Source organism: Capricornis sumatraensis, chromosome 23 (genome assembly GCF_032405125.1).
Source record: "Capricornis sumatraensis isolate serow.1 chromosome 23, serow.2, whole genome shotgun sequence".
In the NCBI taxonomy this organism is placed as follows: Eukaryota; Metazoa; Chordata; class Mammalia; order Artiodactyla; family Bovidae; genus Capricornis; species Capricornis sumatraensis.
In genome coordinates this window covers 45,520,414-45,536,901 of record NC_091091.1, presented here as the reverse complement: position 1 = coordinate 45,536,901, position 16,488 = coordinate 45,520,414, and the positions used below count along the sequence as shown (strand labels likewise).

The 16,488-nt window shown below is 49.6% G+C and overlaps 1 protein-coding gene across 1 annotated transcript in view; it reads left to right on the top strand.

The window, feature by feature from the left end:
- ADAM12 (ADAM metallopeptidase domain 12) overlaps positions 1-16,488 on the top strand; it is a 388,314-nt gene that overhangs the window by 330,366 nt on the left and 41,460 nt on the right. Inside the window, exons 13-14 of the mRNA XM_068961374.1 lie at positions 1,816-1,905; positions 3,396-3,591. Coding sequence (XP_068817475.1) covers positions 1,816-1,905; positions 3,396-3,591 — 286 coding nt within the window. The remainder of the gene's footprint in view (positions 1-1,815; positions 1,906-3,395; positions 3,592-16,488) is intronic.

The window sequence follows — 16,488 nt, the reverse complement described above, 5'->3', positions numbered from 1 at the left end:
ATCCTGACAACTCGCTCATTCTTCCAAGCTAATAGGGTTGAAAAAGCAGCCTTATCTCCTTGTTTAAAGTCAATTGCATGCCAGTAGCTTGCAAATATCTTTTAAACTTAGTTATCTTGCTCACATTATCAATCCCTTTTGAAGTCAAAACCATGCTACTTGGCTTCATTTCCATTTGAACTTCTGTGTATATTATTTAGCAGTTTCCTCGGGAGTGGGGGGCGGGGCGGGCGGAGATAGGGACCTGGCTCTTAAAGAGTCTTACAAACCAGTTTTAGGATGGCTGATTTACCTTAGAGGTGCAAGGGAGTGTGTAATCTGTCATTGGCCCACGTGTCATTAGAAGAGCCATTTAGACCATACGCACAGGACAGCATCCTTATGCCTGTGGTGGCAGTGATCAACAGTACCACCGATGGACTCCGTTTATAAAAACACAACAAGTTCCTGAATGTTTTAGGCTTGTAAATCCATGAGTTGGAATTCCTAACTGTCCTGAAAGTTACAGTGTTGGCTTCTGGTTGGCAGTTTTCTTCTACTGTATATATTACACACTCTGGATGTTTATGAAGTCCTTGAGCAAATTTAAAATTGAATAACCTGGGGTGTATGTGAAATAGAAGTGAGCAGTCACTGGGAACATCATTCATAGAGTTTTACATGGGATACAGTTGAGATATCCTGGTTGAGCCATAAATCTTCTGGATTATCAACGTTTTATTCATTGCATTTATGATACTGATGATAAATTCATTCATGGGAGATGATTTGAGGAGTAAACTGTTACACTATGAAAATAGTATGTGATGGGCCTGTAGCCAATAATATATAAATTCTTTAGCACAAACTATATATAAGAGAAAATAAAAGGGCATTGATCAACTCAATTCTGAAGACTCTGTTGAGCTCCCCTTTCTAATGGCAATTCAATTTCTTCTAAAATGTGTCAACTCCAAGTTACCAGAATGTCCTAAAGCACACGATGTCATAAATACATTGAATAGATGTGTGCAGGCCTTCTGTTGAGAGCTAAGGAAAACTATAGCCTCTTGTTTCTTTATGCGACAAAAAATTGGGTACCTGTGAAATGCAGCGTAACACAGGAGTTCACTTCCTCTCTCACATTTATCTCAGAGAGGACCATCCATCTACTATTTGACCTGTTTAAATCTCTTGCAAACCTGTGGGCACAGCCCACAGACCTCCTTCCAGTCTCCTGCTCATTCTGAGGTGCTTTTCTGGCCTGAGGAGTGTCTCGGTGGGCAAGACACCCTCCCTGTGCTGACCAAGGGTCCGGCTGCAGATTCGGGTTGGACTGCTATGGTTCAAACACAACTATTTTGACTTCATTTCCTGCCACTGTGCTCTCCATTAAACTTTGGATCAGCCTTTGAAGAGTTAAGTTTGTATGCATCTATGGAGACTTTTAAACACTTTCAAAGGGCTCCAGTGATCCTGATACAGGTCACTGCATTGAGGCCTGCGGTCCTCGCAGACATACCACAGCCCCACCCGCTGCCTATGCCAATGGCCTCTGGAGCCAGCCAGCCTTCTGTCCCAGTCCCTCACCCCATCGTGAAAGATGCTTGAGTGCTACTGACTTTTCCCAGGGACACGCACTCCCAGGCAGTTCATAAACACTTACCAGAAGCTCTGCTTTCTTCCAAAGGAAGATAATCCTCGGTCAGGCTGGTTTTCAGCTCAAGAGCCAGGCCCTCGGGTTCTTTCTTCCCTTTCCAGTCACTGAAGGTGCAACCTTGCTTTTGGTGAGTAGTGGCCCCCCAGTGACCCTGTCAAACCTCTTCCCATCTCCAGGAATGTCAGAATCTCTGCTGCAATGCCACCACCTGTACCCTGAAGCCAGACGCTGTCTGCGCGCACGGACTGTGCTGTGAAAACTGCCAAGTGAGTCCTCCTGCTCCCAAGGCCACCCACGGGTTCTGCAGGTTCAACACCGATGCGGGGCGAGCTACAGGGCAGGGTGGTTTCCCAGCGCTCGCTGCTGGGGAAACTGTGGTCCTTATCATGCAAGCTGGTAGTCTCTACCCCCTATTTTTATTATCTCTTAATCTTTGTGTGAAATGCACATTTTAATGCTAAGTCATCTGTCGTAAATAATTTATGAGCTGGAAAAGAATTGGACCAAAAACTCAGGCTCCCCATTAACTGTTCTGGTCGTGCTGTTGGAGAAAGTCTTTGAGAACCAGTTCCCCTTCTCGCAGGGAGGATTCACGTCAGGTCCCTCTGCTCCATCCCAAGAATGTCTGCCTGCTGGCTGAGGCACTGGGTGGGTTGTTCTCCACAACCTCAGCATCTTGCTCTTGATGACCCCCGACAGAAGGTGCTGGCTGATGCAGCCCAGCCAAGTTGGCAGATTTAGACTCTGCCATTTTCTGCCACCCCGACTGCATCCGTGTTGGCAGTTCCATCGTTTGTCTCACTGTTCACAGCTGAGATCTGGCAGAGTCGAAGTCTGAGCTTTTGATTCAGATGTTCCAAGGGTAGAGTTTTATTTCCTTTTAATTAAGCAATTGATCTTGACCTTCTGCTTGCAGAAAACTCCCTCTTAGCCACCCAGGCAGAGCGCACTGTTCCCAAAGTGCATTGTGACATTTTACATTCAGCTTAAAGTATTCTTCACCCCTTTCCTGTGATTAGCTTATGGGGATGTTAAAGAAGCTGGCACCCCCGGCTTGCAGCTGCTGGTGGTGGAAGTCCCTGGAGAGGGGGCTTTGAGGCGGGGCTGGTCACTGGCTCTATAACCTCAGACAAGCCACCCTGAGCCATACGCTCCTCAACATCAGAAAGCTGAGGCACCGTTTGGATGGTTCCTTAACATCCTGTGTGGCCCCTTTGGTTTACTACTTCTTTCCCTGCCCCTGTGAAGTCCTACAGGCAGGTTTCCAGCTCTGTGATTTGATAGCAAAGTGAAATTACTGTTGCAAGTATGCCCTTGGGATGATGTTTGTCATCTTGCCCACAAAAGTGAATGCTTTAAGTGCAGATGCATCTTAAAACAGTGATGGTGTTGGTGACCAGGGATCTTGTTCTTAAGATTCGATGGGTCCCTCAGGCAGCACCCCACTCCCCGCCTCCTCCAAGGCCCAGGGGCTAGCGACCAGCTTGTCTGCTCACCAGGAAACCTTGATGTTGCAGGAAATTAAAAAGAGCTGCATCTTAGTTGCCCCCACCATCCCACAGTGGAAAGGTGAATCTCACAGCAAAAGTCTACTTAATGAGCTCTCCCTTCAGTAAAGGGAACTTCCTTTGAAGTCCGCACCAGTCCCCATGAGGCTACACGGGGTAGCCCTGCTCCCATCTGCCCGGAGTGTTACTGGGACCGTGCTTCCCCGTTTCCTGCAGTTATGTGCTTATAACCCACCCTCTCCTTGCAGCTGAAGCCAGCGGGAACCGCATGTAGGGACCCCAGCAACGCCTGCGACCTCCCAGAGTTCTGCACGGGGGCCAGTCCTCACTGCCCGGCCAACGTGTACCTGCACGACGGGCACCCGTGCCAGGGGGTGGATGGCTACTGCTACAACGGCATCTGCCAGACCCACGAGCAGCAATGCGTCACCCTCTGGGGGCCAGGTACGTGGCCCCCACCAACCTGGAGGCTGAGGCTGCGAAACCTGCCCTCTGTTTCAGTAGCATCCCTCCCTGAGCGCACTGTCGAGAACCTTCCTTCTGTTGGGCTGAAGCGACAGGCTTTGTGGTCGGACCGGGGCCTGTGGGCACAGGGCACACAAAAGTGGGCGCTGTCTGGAGCCCGCCCTGAGGCACAACAGAATGGTCTGGCCAGAGACATGTGAGTACCTTCCGTGTGCCCATGGGGAGACAGGGCCAAATCAGCCAGGACCGCTGCCCTCAGAAGGCTTAACAGGGAGCCGGGCAGACAGGCAGCAGAACATCCCCGCCTGCAGCCCTAATTGTGTGCAAATCCTTATTGGTGCTCGAGTGACAGCCCCAGCCGCGGGCAGAGGGAGCCAGAGAGGACGTTGGTGCAGCTGGTGGGTGGGGGGCAGGGTGCCTGCCTTGGGAAGGCCAGAGCCGAGCTGATGTGTGAGTCTGTAATGGGGAATGATGTTCAGAGGGAAGGCCCAGCGTGGGAGGCCTGGACGCCAGAGGAAAAGCTCAGAGACAGGTGTTCAAGGTCCTTGAATGCCTTTTTGTTCTGAAAGCAGAGTGACAGAGGCATGTGTCCCAGAAAAAAAACACCCAGGTGGGAAGGTGGCCAGGAAGTGGCCTCTGTGTGGTTGGGTCCCTAAGAGATGGTTCATCACTTCCTGCCCGTGGGCCGCTGGACCCGGGATCAGCCTGGTTTGCCTAACCCTCCCAGGACAGGACGCCTGAGGTGGAGAAAATGACCACAGCTTTACGGAAGGCAGAAGCTCAGACTCAGAGGCCAGAAGTCATTTCCCAAGGTCACGAGGCTGGGATTGTGACCAAGTCCAGCCGGAGTTCCCACACCAGGCCATCACCCCAAAGAGCCAGGCCTCGAGCCCAAGTTCCACAGAAGATCTAACGTCAAACGGATGCTCAGAAGTGAAAGGGGGAAGGCCCCGTCCCCTGTGTGTCTTTGTCCTCTGCTGCCCCATCTTCCGGGGCCAGAGACCCAGTCCTAGGCAGGGCAGCCCAGAGCAGGGGCTCATCACCCCGGGGTTGGCCCCTTGTTCTTGCATCCAGGATCTAACAGTGAATCCCACAGTGGGTATTTTCCAAGACCGTGTCCCAACGATCTTGTCTTTCTTCTGCCCCTTCCCATTGGCTGCCGGGTAGCCTTGGTTCTGGCTGGAGGCCCCAGCTGTGGCAAGGCCAGTGTGGGCAGCCAGGCCCAGGCAGGGGGCCAGGCCAGCTCGGGCTCTGTAGGGGAGAGAGAGCCAATGCGGGCCTCTGTCTGACTTTGATGGTAGAGTTTGGGGTTTAGGAGTGATGAGGGCAAGTGACAGTGACTGAACCTCAGAGGCTGGGTTTGATGTGTGACATGGAAGCAATGGCCCAAGTATGGAGGACAGAGCGGACATTGCTTAGGACTGGGGGCTCTCATGGAGCCCACTACCACCACCCTGCAATCAAGCCAGTGCTCCTGTGTGCGGGGGACTTTCTGAGGGAGAAGAGAGCACAGCCCGGGTGCAGCAAGGGGTTCACCGTGCCTCCGTTTATCTCGTTCTCTGGAGAGTTCTTTCAAGGCCTCGGGCTTCGCTGATGAGCTTCCTGTTCAGTCACTAAGTCACGTCCGACTCTTTGCGACCCCATGGACTATAGCCCACCAGGCTTCCCTGTCCTTCACGATCTCCTCGAGTTTGCTCAAACTCATGTCCATCTAGTCGGTGATGCCATCCAACCATCTCATCCTTCTCCTCCTGCTCTCAGTCTTCCCCAGCATCAGGGGCTTTTCCAGTGAGTCAGCTGATGAACTCGGGCAGGTAGAAAGAGGAAGTGGTGCTACCCGGAGTCTTAGTGCTTGAGCTTTGGAACCTGACCAGCCCCCAGACCTCCTCCCTAGCTAGACAGGAGGGCCTCCAGGCAAGATAGGACTCACAGCTTCAAACGCTTCCGCATGGCGAGCACAGAGGAGACGCTCTGAATGGCTGAGTGACTGGACACCTTTTGGCAGAGTGGGGTCACTTTGGGTCAGCGCTGCTTCCCCAGGCCAAACCTTTGTGGCCGGAAGCGTCCCTAGCGGCCGTCCCTGCCCAGCCTCTCCCCAGACTCGGTAAGCTCCCCGTCTTGAGTTACAGGGGACTTAGTTGCAACGTTCCCTTCCAAGGAGCGCTCCGTGGCCAAAGCACACAGCACTCAGAGATGTTGGAGTGGAGCGTGCCCTTCGATGCCCTGCTGACTTAGAGCATCTGGCCCCGGCTCCAGGGTGAGCTCAGACGGGGCCCCTCGGCTCTCTCAGCCCTGCCACTGAGTGACTCAGCTGGCTGCGGGCCTGTGATTCATGGTGACCGAGGCTGGTGTTCATTATCTCATCTGATTAGTCCTTCTTGAGCTGCCTGACCAGGGAGAGAGAGGCAGACAGGCAGACAGACTTGCAGGCGTGACTCACAGGCTGAGCTTCTCCAGAGCAGAAGCGGTAGGGGGTTACCTGCTTGGACCTGCCACGTCCTTGAGAGCAACAGTGGGGCCTGCCGCCCCAGGGTCCGGGCTGGCCCCTTCTCTCCCCTCCCACTCACCCTGATGATGGAGGAGGCCCTTGCCCAGCAACGGCGGGCTTCCTCTGAGGGGCGTGGCACACAGACTACACATCTCTGACATCAGAAGCGCCCAGTTCCTGGAAACGACCGGCATGGGGACTAGGTTGGGGGAGTCCCCCAGGCTGGTGGCTTCTTGGGGCCCATCTCTCTTGACCTCCTTAGTACTTGCAGTCATCACACTGACATCCTCAGGAGCATAGAGAACTTAGTGCCAGACGCAGCAGTGGCTCTCTGTTGGTTCTTAAAAGGGCCTTCAACCACCCGCTTTGCTAATGAAGGGTGTTCCTTTCCTTATATCAGTGTGACGGCCTAGCTCTCCAGTTCATGGACACTGGGTAAGCTTCCTGTGTCTGCTCTCACAGCGGTTTATGACACCACACATTTATCATCTTCTAGTTCCTGGGGTCAAAAGTCCTAATATGAAGATGCTGGCAGGGCAGTGTTACCTTTGGAGACTCTGGGGGAGCATCTGTTTGCTGGCCTTTTCCAGCTTTGAGGGGCTGCCGGCGATTCTTGGCTCGTGGCCCCTTCACCAGCCTTCAGAGCCAGCAGAACAGAATCTCCAAATCTCTGTCTCTGTGACTTCTGCTTCTGTGGCCAAATCTCTGTCTCTGACTTAGATCCTCTGCGTCCCTCCTACAAGGACCCTTGGGATTATATTGGACCATCCAGGTTGCGCAGCATCATTTCCCATCTCGATTTCTTAATCACATCCTCAAAGTCCTTTCTGCCAAGTTAGGTCGCATAGTCACAGGGTTCAAGGATTAGGACATAAGGCCCTCTTGGGGGTCCAGAGGCACTGAATGGACCACTTTCTAAAAGGGTGCCCTTCAGCAAGTTGCTCAGCCTTCTCGTGCCTCGTGTGAAAATGGGGAGCGTAATACACCTACTGCGTGGGTACTTGGCTGTCCTCTGCTGTAGCTTGTCTATTTCATGTCTGTGAATATATCACATGTATACAGTAGCGTGCAGTAGCTTGCAGCTTGCACAGTGCCTGGGGCTGTGGGGAGGGCCGTGATCTGGTGGGAAAAGAGGAGGGACTCGGGCTCAGCCTTGGGCAGGGTTGGAGAGGGTGGTGGTTAGAGCAGGAAGGAGCCTAAACAAGGTTGCCCTGGAGCAGTCATTGCCAGGGTAGGAGAGGAAGGGATTTCCTGTGTCCGGAACAGCAGGGGCCAAGGTGCATAGGAACAGGGGCCCATCCCAGGGGAACCGCAGGCTCTTCTGCTTGCCCAGAGCTTGGACTGTGACTTGGAGAACAGAGAGCCATGTACCACTGCATACGCTTTTCCGATAGCTATTCAACCACGTCCTGCTCTTGTGAGTTACTGACCAAGAGCCCTGGTTCTGCCAGAGGGACACACTTCCCACAGCCCCAGTGCACTCTCGCCTGGGACCTGCAGTAGAGTCAGAATGTGACCGTCACAGTTCCCAGGGGCAGAGGTCACTTCCTCAGCCAGGTCCCAGCCAGCTAGATGCAGCAGGCAGAGAGCAGTATATTGCTGTGTTACTGCAGTCGGTATGCATTAACTTTTCATGATTCAGAAGAGGAAAACTTATTGTCAAGGATGCAATGAGTTCAGGATATAGTCTTTCATTTCCCAGCCTTTAGCAAATGCTCTGGGATTGGGACCATGTGTGCTTTGGGGTCACTTTCAACCCCTAGGAAGCCTAGTGACTCAGAAATCTAGGGTACTTGCTCTGCGGCCCCTGCCGCTGGCATCCAAGTAACCTGGCCAGCATCGTCTGTTACATTCAGGAAGTCATCAGTTACTCCCCAGATTTGGCTACCCAAACACTGGCCAGCGGAAGCCCTTCCTCCCAACTAACTAATTCCCTTTTGAGAGGGACGTTTCTCAATCCAGCCTTATATTTCAATAAAATAATCCTGCTTCCAAATCTTTCTACAAACAAAATGATAGAAAATTCAAAACATATGCCTGCAACTCCTAACTAGCAAAGTAATAGAGTTTTAGAATACTTTTTGTGAGGGTTGTTCATCTGCTTGCTTTCCTGATGATTATTGTTGACGGTACCCTTGTCGGTTTGGAATTGACATTTTTACCCCCACTGATGCTTCTCCCACAGATCTTGAATCTCAAGACTTTATCAGTTAATGTCAAGCACGTAAATGTTACCTGCAGCTCAAATCAGACCTCGTATTTAGCCCTCTGTCCGCTTCAGGCTTAATAGCCACAAAGACTTTCTGTCAATGCGACATGACCTTAAACATTTCCTTCTGAAATACAGCTGGATATGTTTCTTCAGGCAGAAAATTTACTTTTGCCGATGTTGTTTATCTGAACCACTAGCATGATAACTGAAGACGTTACTTGGAAATTAATCTTGCAGATAACTGTGTGTCTAGAGCCGCAAACAATGTGCATCAAGGAAATCCTGAAATTATCTGAGTTTTATCTATTTTATCACTCACCAGAAAATAGCGTCACCTGATTGATGTGGTGTGAGCTGGTCAGACAATTTTTACGGGCCAGTGCCTTTGCAGTGTTTATCTGCAAGGCTGGTTTATTTTTACTTTTTAAATTTGTTTTATTTTTGGCTGTGCTGGGTCTTTGCTGTTGTGCAGGCTCTTCCCTGGTTGCTGCGAGCGGGGCTGCTGTGTGGTTGCTGTGCTCAGGCTTCTCACTGTGGTGGCTTCTCTTGTAGCAGAGCGTGGGCTCCAGGGCACACGGGCTTCACTATTGTGGCCAGTGTGTCCAGGAACTGTGGTCCCCGGGCTCTAGAGCACAAGCTCAGTGGTTGTGATGCACGGGCTTAGTTGTTCCGTGGCTTGCAGGATCTTCCCAGACCAGGAATGGAACCTGTGTCTCCCGCACTGGCAGGTGAATTCTTTACCACGGCACCACCAGGGAAGCCCAGCAAGGCTGGTTTAAATGAGTTTCTTTATGACAACATACCTGGGATAGTACGTTTACAAACATCCACAGCATCAGGCTACAGATGGGAAGAAGAGTAATCTTTGCCAAGAGTCATAGTGTTTAGGAGGCAGGAAAGTCTCTTTTTTGTTCCGTTATGCAAGAAGGAAATGACAGAATGTATTTGCTGGGGCTCTGTTTTTCCGCAGACATAAAGGTCAGTGTGGAGAAGAGAAACAGGGAGGCCTGTGAGAAGGACAAGCAGACTGGTCACTTGTGAAAATGCCTTTGTGGACGTTAGCAACAGGGACAGGGATGTTAGTGACAGAGGAGGACCCAACGCAACTGAATTGGGGACCTGTATTTTCATAACAGAGTCATTTTAAGGAGATGTTGCTGTGTAGTGGCTAAGTCATGTCCGACTCCTTTGCGACCCTATGGACTGTGGTCCACCACCAGGCTCCTCTGTCCAAGGGATTTCCCAGGCAAGAATACTGGAGTGGGTTGCCATTTCCTTCTCCAGGGGATCTTCCCAACCCAGGGATCAAGCCCACATTGGCAGGCAGATTCTTTACCCCTGAGCCACAAGGGAAAACCCTAAAGAAAGATTAGATCACATAAATTGTGGGCTCAATACAAGATGCCATCATCTCTCTTTCAAAAGGCATAATGACATTGGAAACTTCCAAATCACAAGTTATATCACTCTGAAGATAAAGCTGGTAATTAAACTCCATCACTTCTTCTAGAATGATAAAATACAGGATGGTGTCAAAAATCCCTCTGAAAGGCTAAATTTCATCTTTTGATAATAGCAGAACATCTAAGTGTTCCATTATTAAAAATTCAAAGGCTGTAAATTGATGCAATATAGTAGCGATAAGAAAACCTGCCCCTTTTTTTCATGAGACAGATATGAACTCTCCTGTCTTCCTGAAGACAGACATCTTTACGTGCAGCAACTTTGAAGTCAGATCTGTACCTTCATAACATCTTTCTAGCAGATAGAAGTCATTTACACGTGGTAAATTATTGACCCTTCTGTCTCTAAGATAAATGCCGGCTGGCTGGTTCCACACTCTTGACTGTCCTTCCTGGTGTCTGTAGGTCCCGATGGGCAGGGTGCTCAGGAAGTTGTTCTTGGCTTGCATCTTCTAGTCTGTTTCCTATAATTCTGCTTTTCTCAATTGTAGGAGCTGTGTCTGCTCCCAAGATCAGCATGGAGCCCCCTTTCTGGTTTCCTTGCTTATAGACTTTTTTTTTAATGTGTCTAAATGTTGAGGGAATGACAGTTTTCCTTCCCAGGAAGTAAAATATCTTTTTGTGACTTTATATCTTCTTTCCTCTTAAGTGAAAAGGATGAAAGTGGAAATCACTCAGTCGTGTCTGACTCTGTGACCCTGTGGACTGTATAGTCCATGTGTTTCTCCAGGCCAGAATACTGGAGTTGGGAAGCCTTTCCCTTCTCCAGGGGATTTTCCCAGCCCAGGAATCGAACCCAGGTCTCCTGCATTGCAGGTGGAGTCTTTACCAACTGAGCTATGAGGAAAGCCAGAATGGTAATACTTCATTCGATGTAAATGAATAAGTGAAGACCCAGACAAGGCAGACCAGAAAACTGTGTTTATTTACCCAAGATGCTTTGTTTTGTGGGAACCACAACTGACTTCCTACAGGGAGGTGGGTAGAGACAGGATATGCTTTCCCTGAATTGCGTTCCCTCTGGTTTTCACTCATTCATTCTTGTGACACACCTGCTCTGTGCGGGCCCGAGGCACCTTTTCAGTCCACAGGGGGGTTTACGGTGAGACCAGTGCCTCCAAACATTGCAAGAGGCAAATGTGATGGATGGAAGGTGAGGACAGCCTTCCAGGGTGAATGAGAGCAGGGGGTCCCCAGGCTCAAGGGAGAGCGGTGATGGGGGAGACCCTGAAGGACACGGCCAACGGTCCAGGAGCAAAGCAGCCCAGGCCCCTCGTCCAGCCAGCTCCAGCGGTCAGGTTCCAAGAAAGATGCTGATGTACTGGCTTTGGTCCTGTATCCATCCCTGACCTACACTTATTACTGGTGACATGGAGCAGTCTCAGGGGCCAGACTTGAATCTCATGCCCATCCTTTTGGCATTGATTAGGAAAGTTAGCCCCACTTGAACCATAAAAAGGGAATTTTCCATAAGAAAAGGGGTTTGCGTTCCTACAAAAAGGGATGTGAGAGAGGTATTAGACCAAACAAACAATTTCAGAAGCCTCGTTTTCTGCAAGTCATTTTCACAAATCTCCATGGTTGCTCCAAACCAGTGGAGGAAACCGCTCCCCACCACACAAGAGGTGGAACTGAGCAGTGCCCACCTCTAGCTGGGGGCGTGCTGGCCTCAGGAGGTGGCCCCAAACCTTGTGTGACGCTGTCCTACAGCCTGAGATGGGAGGTGAAACCGCAATAGAGTATGCTGTGATCTGGATCAAGTCTCAGCTGCTTAGATACTTTTTCATTTAAGTTTCATTTATTAAACTCTTTCATCTTTATTTTTTTTGAGCTTTTTATTTTGTGTTGGGGTGCATCCGACTAACAATGTTGTGATCACTTCATGTGAACAGCTAGGGGGTTCAGACACACATACACAGGGGTCTATTTCCCCCAGACCCCCCCTCCCCTCCAGGGCTGCCTCGTAACGCTGAGTTAGAGCTTCCTGTCCTATACAGTAGGCCCTTGTTGGTTATCCATTTTAAATACAGCAGTGTGTACATGCCCATCCCAAACTCCCTAGCTGTCCTTCCCCTTGGCAACCATCATCTCATTCTCCTGAGTTTGTGAGTCTCTTTCTGGTTTGCCAGTAAGTTCATTTGTATCATTTCTTTTTAGATTCCACATGGAAGGGATGTCACATGATATTTCTCCTTCTCTGTAAACCCCCTTGTCTTTAAACATCCATGTTTCTCAGGCAAGGCTTCTCATCCCAACATGGAGACTTCAGGGTAAGAAGTGTTAGTCACCTGGATGGAACCAGCATGGTAAATAGGGTTCTGCCCCACCCTCCTCTGACCTCTGTCACTCACCTCCCCCCCATCCCCCGCTCCATTGAAACAGCAGCAGTTTCAGAGTATTGATGAGATAAAAGCTGAATATTTTCAATCCCTAAATGCTTGAGGATGCTGATGCAAAAGTTCTTGTCCATCGAGTTTGACCACAAATTACCCATCAGAGTGTCCTTGCCCTTAATCCTCCAGGTGAAAAACTTGGAGTATATGACAAAGGATCAGGTGTGCATTCTGGTCTCTGACTTCACAGAGAGATCGCTCTATCCCCAGGTGTCTGTAGCCAATGAAATCATGACCGGCTACGCATCCAGACTGAGCTGCCTTTGGCACGTTGTGGCCAGCAGCGTCAGTGCTGGGCCCGCGCCGATACATCAGCAGCGAGGTGTGTCGTGTCATCTCCTGCTCCCTTGAGTTCTGGAGAAGAGCTGAGATGAGCAAGCCTCCTGGAAATGGACAGCGACTGGATTCTTGCAAGAGCCAGAAAATTAACCTTTGGAAGTCTGCATTGTTGGAGCCACTGGGCAAGTTCATCCCAGAGTGGAGTAGACTTTACAGGTCAAACCCCACCCGCCTTTGTTTCTTTGGTTTTGGCCGTGCTGGGTCTTCGTTTTTGTGCAGGCTTTTCTCTAGTTGCTGTGCTCGGGCTTCTCATTATGGGGGCTTCTCTCACAGCCGAGCGTGGGCTCCAGGGCACATGGGCTTCAGTATGCCGGCAAGTGCGCTCGGGAATTGTGGGCCCCGGGCTCTAGAGCACAAGTTCAGCAGTTGTGATGCATGGACTTAGTTGTTTCATGGCACACGGGATCTTCGCGGACCAGGAATGGCTTCTACTGCCTGCCATGTCCAGCACAATACCTGACCGTGGGGTGTCCAACAAATGGCATGTTGGGGATCCAAAGTGTCCCCATTCATTTAAACTGTGTCTGTTGGTTTAAGGGCAAGGAAAGGAATTCCAAGGGAAGATGCTCTGTGTTCCCAGGGTTCAATGGAATGAAAGGAAATCAAACTCAAGTGTCTTTGCTTGAGGCAGCAACCTGTGTGCTGATATGAGCTTCTGGAGGAGCAGCCCAGGCTGGCTGGGGCAGCGCCCAGAAAGAGCACAGGACTCGGGGCAGCGGGAACCCCACTCACCTAAACAAAAGTAGAGGAGTTGGGTGGAGGGAAGCTGAGATCCCTGTGCTGTGCTCAGTCATGTCTGACTCTTTGCAGCCCCATGGACTGTAGCCCACCAGGCTCCTCTGTCCATGGGATTCTCCAGACAAGAATACTGGAGTGAGTTGCCATTTCCTTCTCCAGGGAGATCTTCCCGGCCCAGGGGTCCAGTCTGCATCTCCTGCACCCCTTGCTTTGCAGGCCAATTCTTGACCACCGAGCCATCCTGGTATCGACTTTAAAAATGCTCCCAACCTAAAAGTTGAGAACTATGCTTTATTCACTGGGAATTTTTAGGACTTTCAAGCCTGGGGGGCAGCATCTCAAGTAACCCTGAGAAAACTGCTCTGAGGAGGTGAGGAGGGGCATCCGGGTTATACAGAAGATTTTCGACCAAGGGCAGGTAGTCTGAGTATGGCAGGATCACTGCTACTTGAAGGAAAGCCAGAATCTCGAGTGGAGGGATTTCATGCTTTTCTATGCACGGGAACATGTAAGAGGATGGGCTCGCTGAAATCATTCCTTGGATATGCACCTCAGCTATCTGGGGAGGATGAGATGGTTGGATGGCATCACTGACTCAATGGACATGAGTTTGAGTAAGCTCCGGGAGTTGGTAATGGACAGGGAAGCCTGGCGTGCTGTAGTCCACGGAGTCGCAAAGAATCAGACACGAATGAGCGACTGACCTCAACTATCTGGGGCCAGCATCCTGTATTTTCACATCCTGAGTGTCCTTAGGGCTCACCAGCTCACCATCAGCGGCAGGTGCAGTTACTGATGACTGGGACATACTTTGTTTACTGACGTGGTAAGAAATGTTCCATTGCTCACTGAGCTATGACTGTACTTTTATTTAACATGCAAAGTATGTACAAAACCTCCCAAAATTTCCATCAAGGAGATTCTCTTTCTTCCCTCTCGTTTCCGAAGGTGGGGCCAGGAGTTACTCACCCAGTCATTCAACGGTCTCCACTGGCTTCCTGTGATGTGCTAGCCCCTGGGGATGACCCTCTGGGAAGGAAACAGGCGTGAAGCCCCTACCGACACCATCCTGAACTGTTTTTTGCAACGTTACAAATGGGAGGGTTGCAAACGAGGTCAGCTCCAAGGACCTCACCTCCCTTCACGTGCTCTGCCGTCCTTAACGTCCGGTGTCAAGCCATCTCCTTCGCCATGCCTGGTGGCTGTCCTCAGTATAAACAGGCTTACTGAGAGCCTGGGGGTCTCACTGAACCTTCAGGGCAGGTGATGTCCCTGTCCTCATTGAACAAAGGGAACAGCGTCTCAGGAGTTCCCCGTGACGTGACCGGGGTCTCCCGGTTTGTAGGGTTGACACCCATTTTCCAGCTCTGCAGCACAACCACTGACTGCAGAGATCAGACATGAAGAGGCCTTCCCGAAGAAATCAAGACTTGTTGTTTTTCTTAGATCTCGTGAATGCATGAATATAAAACACAGTTTTCCCCAAAGATCAGTCATCAGAAAGGATGGTTTACTTACTGAACTCTTTTTAAAAATATTTATCGTATTGAAGTATAGTTGATTCACGGTGTCGTGTTAATCTCTGCTGTGCAGCGAAGTGATTATACGTCTATCGACATTCTTTTCCTCTTCTTTTGCATCATGATTTATGACAAGATATCAAATACAGTTCCCCGTGCTATGCAGTAGGACCTGTTTTTTTTATCCATTCTATATGTAACCATTGGCATAGGCTAATCCCAGACTCCCAATCCATCCCTCCCCCGCCAGACTCCTCCCCGCCGGGTGATCACAAGTCTGTTCTCTCTGCCTGTGAGTCTGTTCCTCTTTCAAAGGGAAGTTCATTTGTGGCATATTTTAGACGTCACACGTAAGTGGCATCACATGGTATTTGCCTTTCTCTTTCTGACTTCATTTAGAATGATCATCTCTAGGCCCACCCACGTTGTTGCAAGTGGCATGACTTCATTCTTTCTTCCGGCTGAGAACTCCTGACCTCTTAATCTCTCAGTCATACCTTGAATCTCACAGTCCAGCTGGGCATCTACGTTGGGTGTGGGTGTCCTGAATCATTGCTGGTTTAGGAGGTTCATGGAGGTCAACTGACAACACAGGTTTAAGAAAAGACAAGCCCACATTTATCACGTGTTTAATTACTATTCCCAAGATGTGACTTCCCGCTTCTACTTTTTTTATTCTGGTAAAGGAACTTTTAAAAGCAACAGAATGGATAATTAGGTGGTGGAGAGCCTAAATACACACCCACTGAGCAAACGGAAAAAGTAAAATCGGAAGACTCACTGTTGGGTGAGTGGTCACTTGTGCCTAAAAATAAGATTTCCCGTGACAGCAACACAGCAGAATAGAACGGATCGGCATCAAAATAAACTGCAAATGAAAGGGATGTGCTGTGGGAAACAGAAAGACTTTTTAAACCATTTTATGGAGCTTTGATTGACATACAAAAAGCTGTGCGTATTTAGTGTGTACACCTCGATGGGTTTGGAGAGAAGCATACACTTTTGAAATCACGCCCACAATCCATGCTGTAAACATATCCATCACCTCTAAACTATTCATCCCACCTTCTTAATTTACTTTTATGTGTATATGTGTATGTGATGAGAACACTGAACAGATAAGATTTACCCTCGTAGAAAGATTTTAAATAAACAATACATATTGGTAACTAGAGTCACTATGCTGCACAGTCAGCCTCTAGAATGAAATCATTTTGTGTAACTGAAACTTTGTACGCTTGGACTAATAATACCCACCTCTTGCCTGCTCCCTGCAGCCCCTGGCAATGACCTTTTCACCCTCTATGTCTATGGTTTCAACTTTGTTAGATTCTGTGATCATGTAGTATTTGTCTTGCTGTATCTGACTTATTTCCCTCAGCATAATGTCCTCCAGGTTCATCCATATTGTCACAAATGGCAGAGTTTCCTTCTTTTTAAAGCCTGAATAGTATTCACTTATTGGGTTTCCCCAGTGGCTCAGTGGTAAAGAATCTGACTGCAATGCAGGAGCCACAGGAGACACAGGTTAATCCCTGGGTGAGGAAGATCCCCTGGAGAACGGAATGACTACCCACTCCATCCAGTATTCTTGCCCGGAAAATTCCATGGAGAGAGGAGTCTGGCGGGCTACAGTCCATGGGGTCGCAAAGAGTCAGACATGACTGAGTGACTAATTTGTGTCCAGTTTAGGTAAATGCCTTTGGGAGGCCTCTCTCTAATT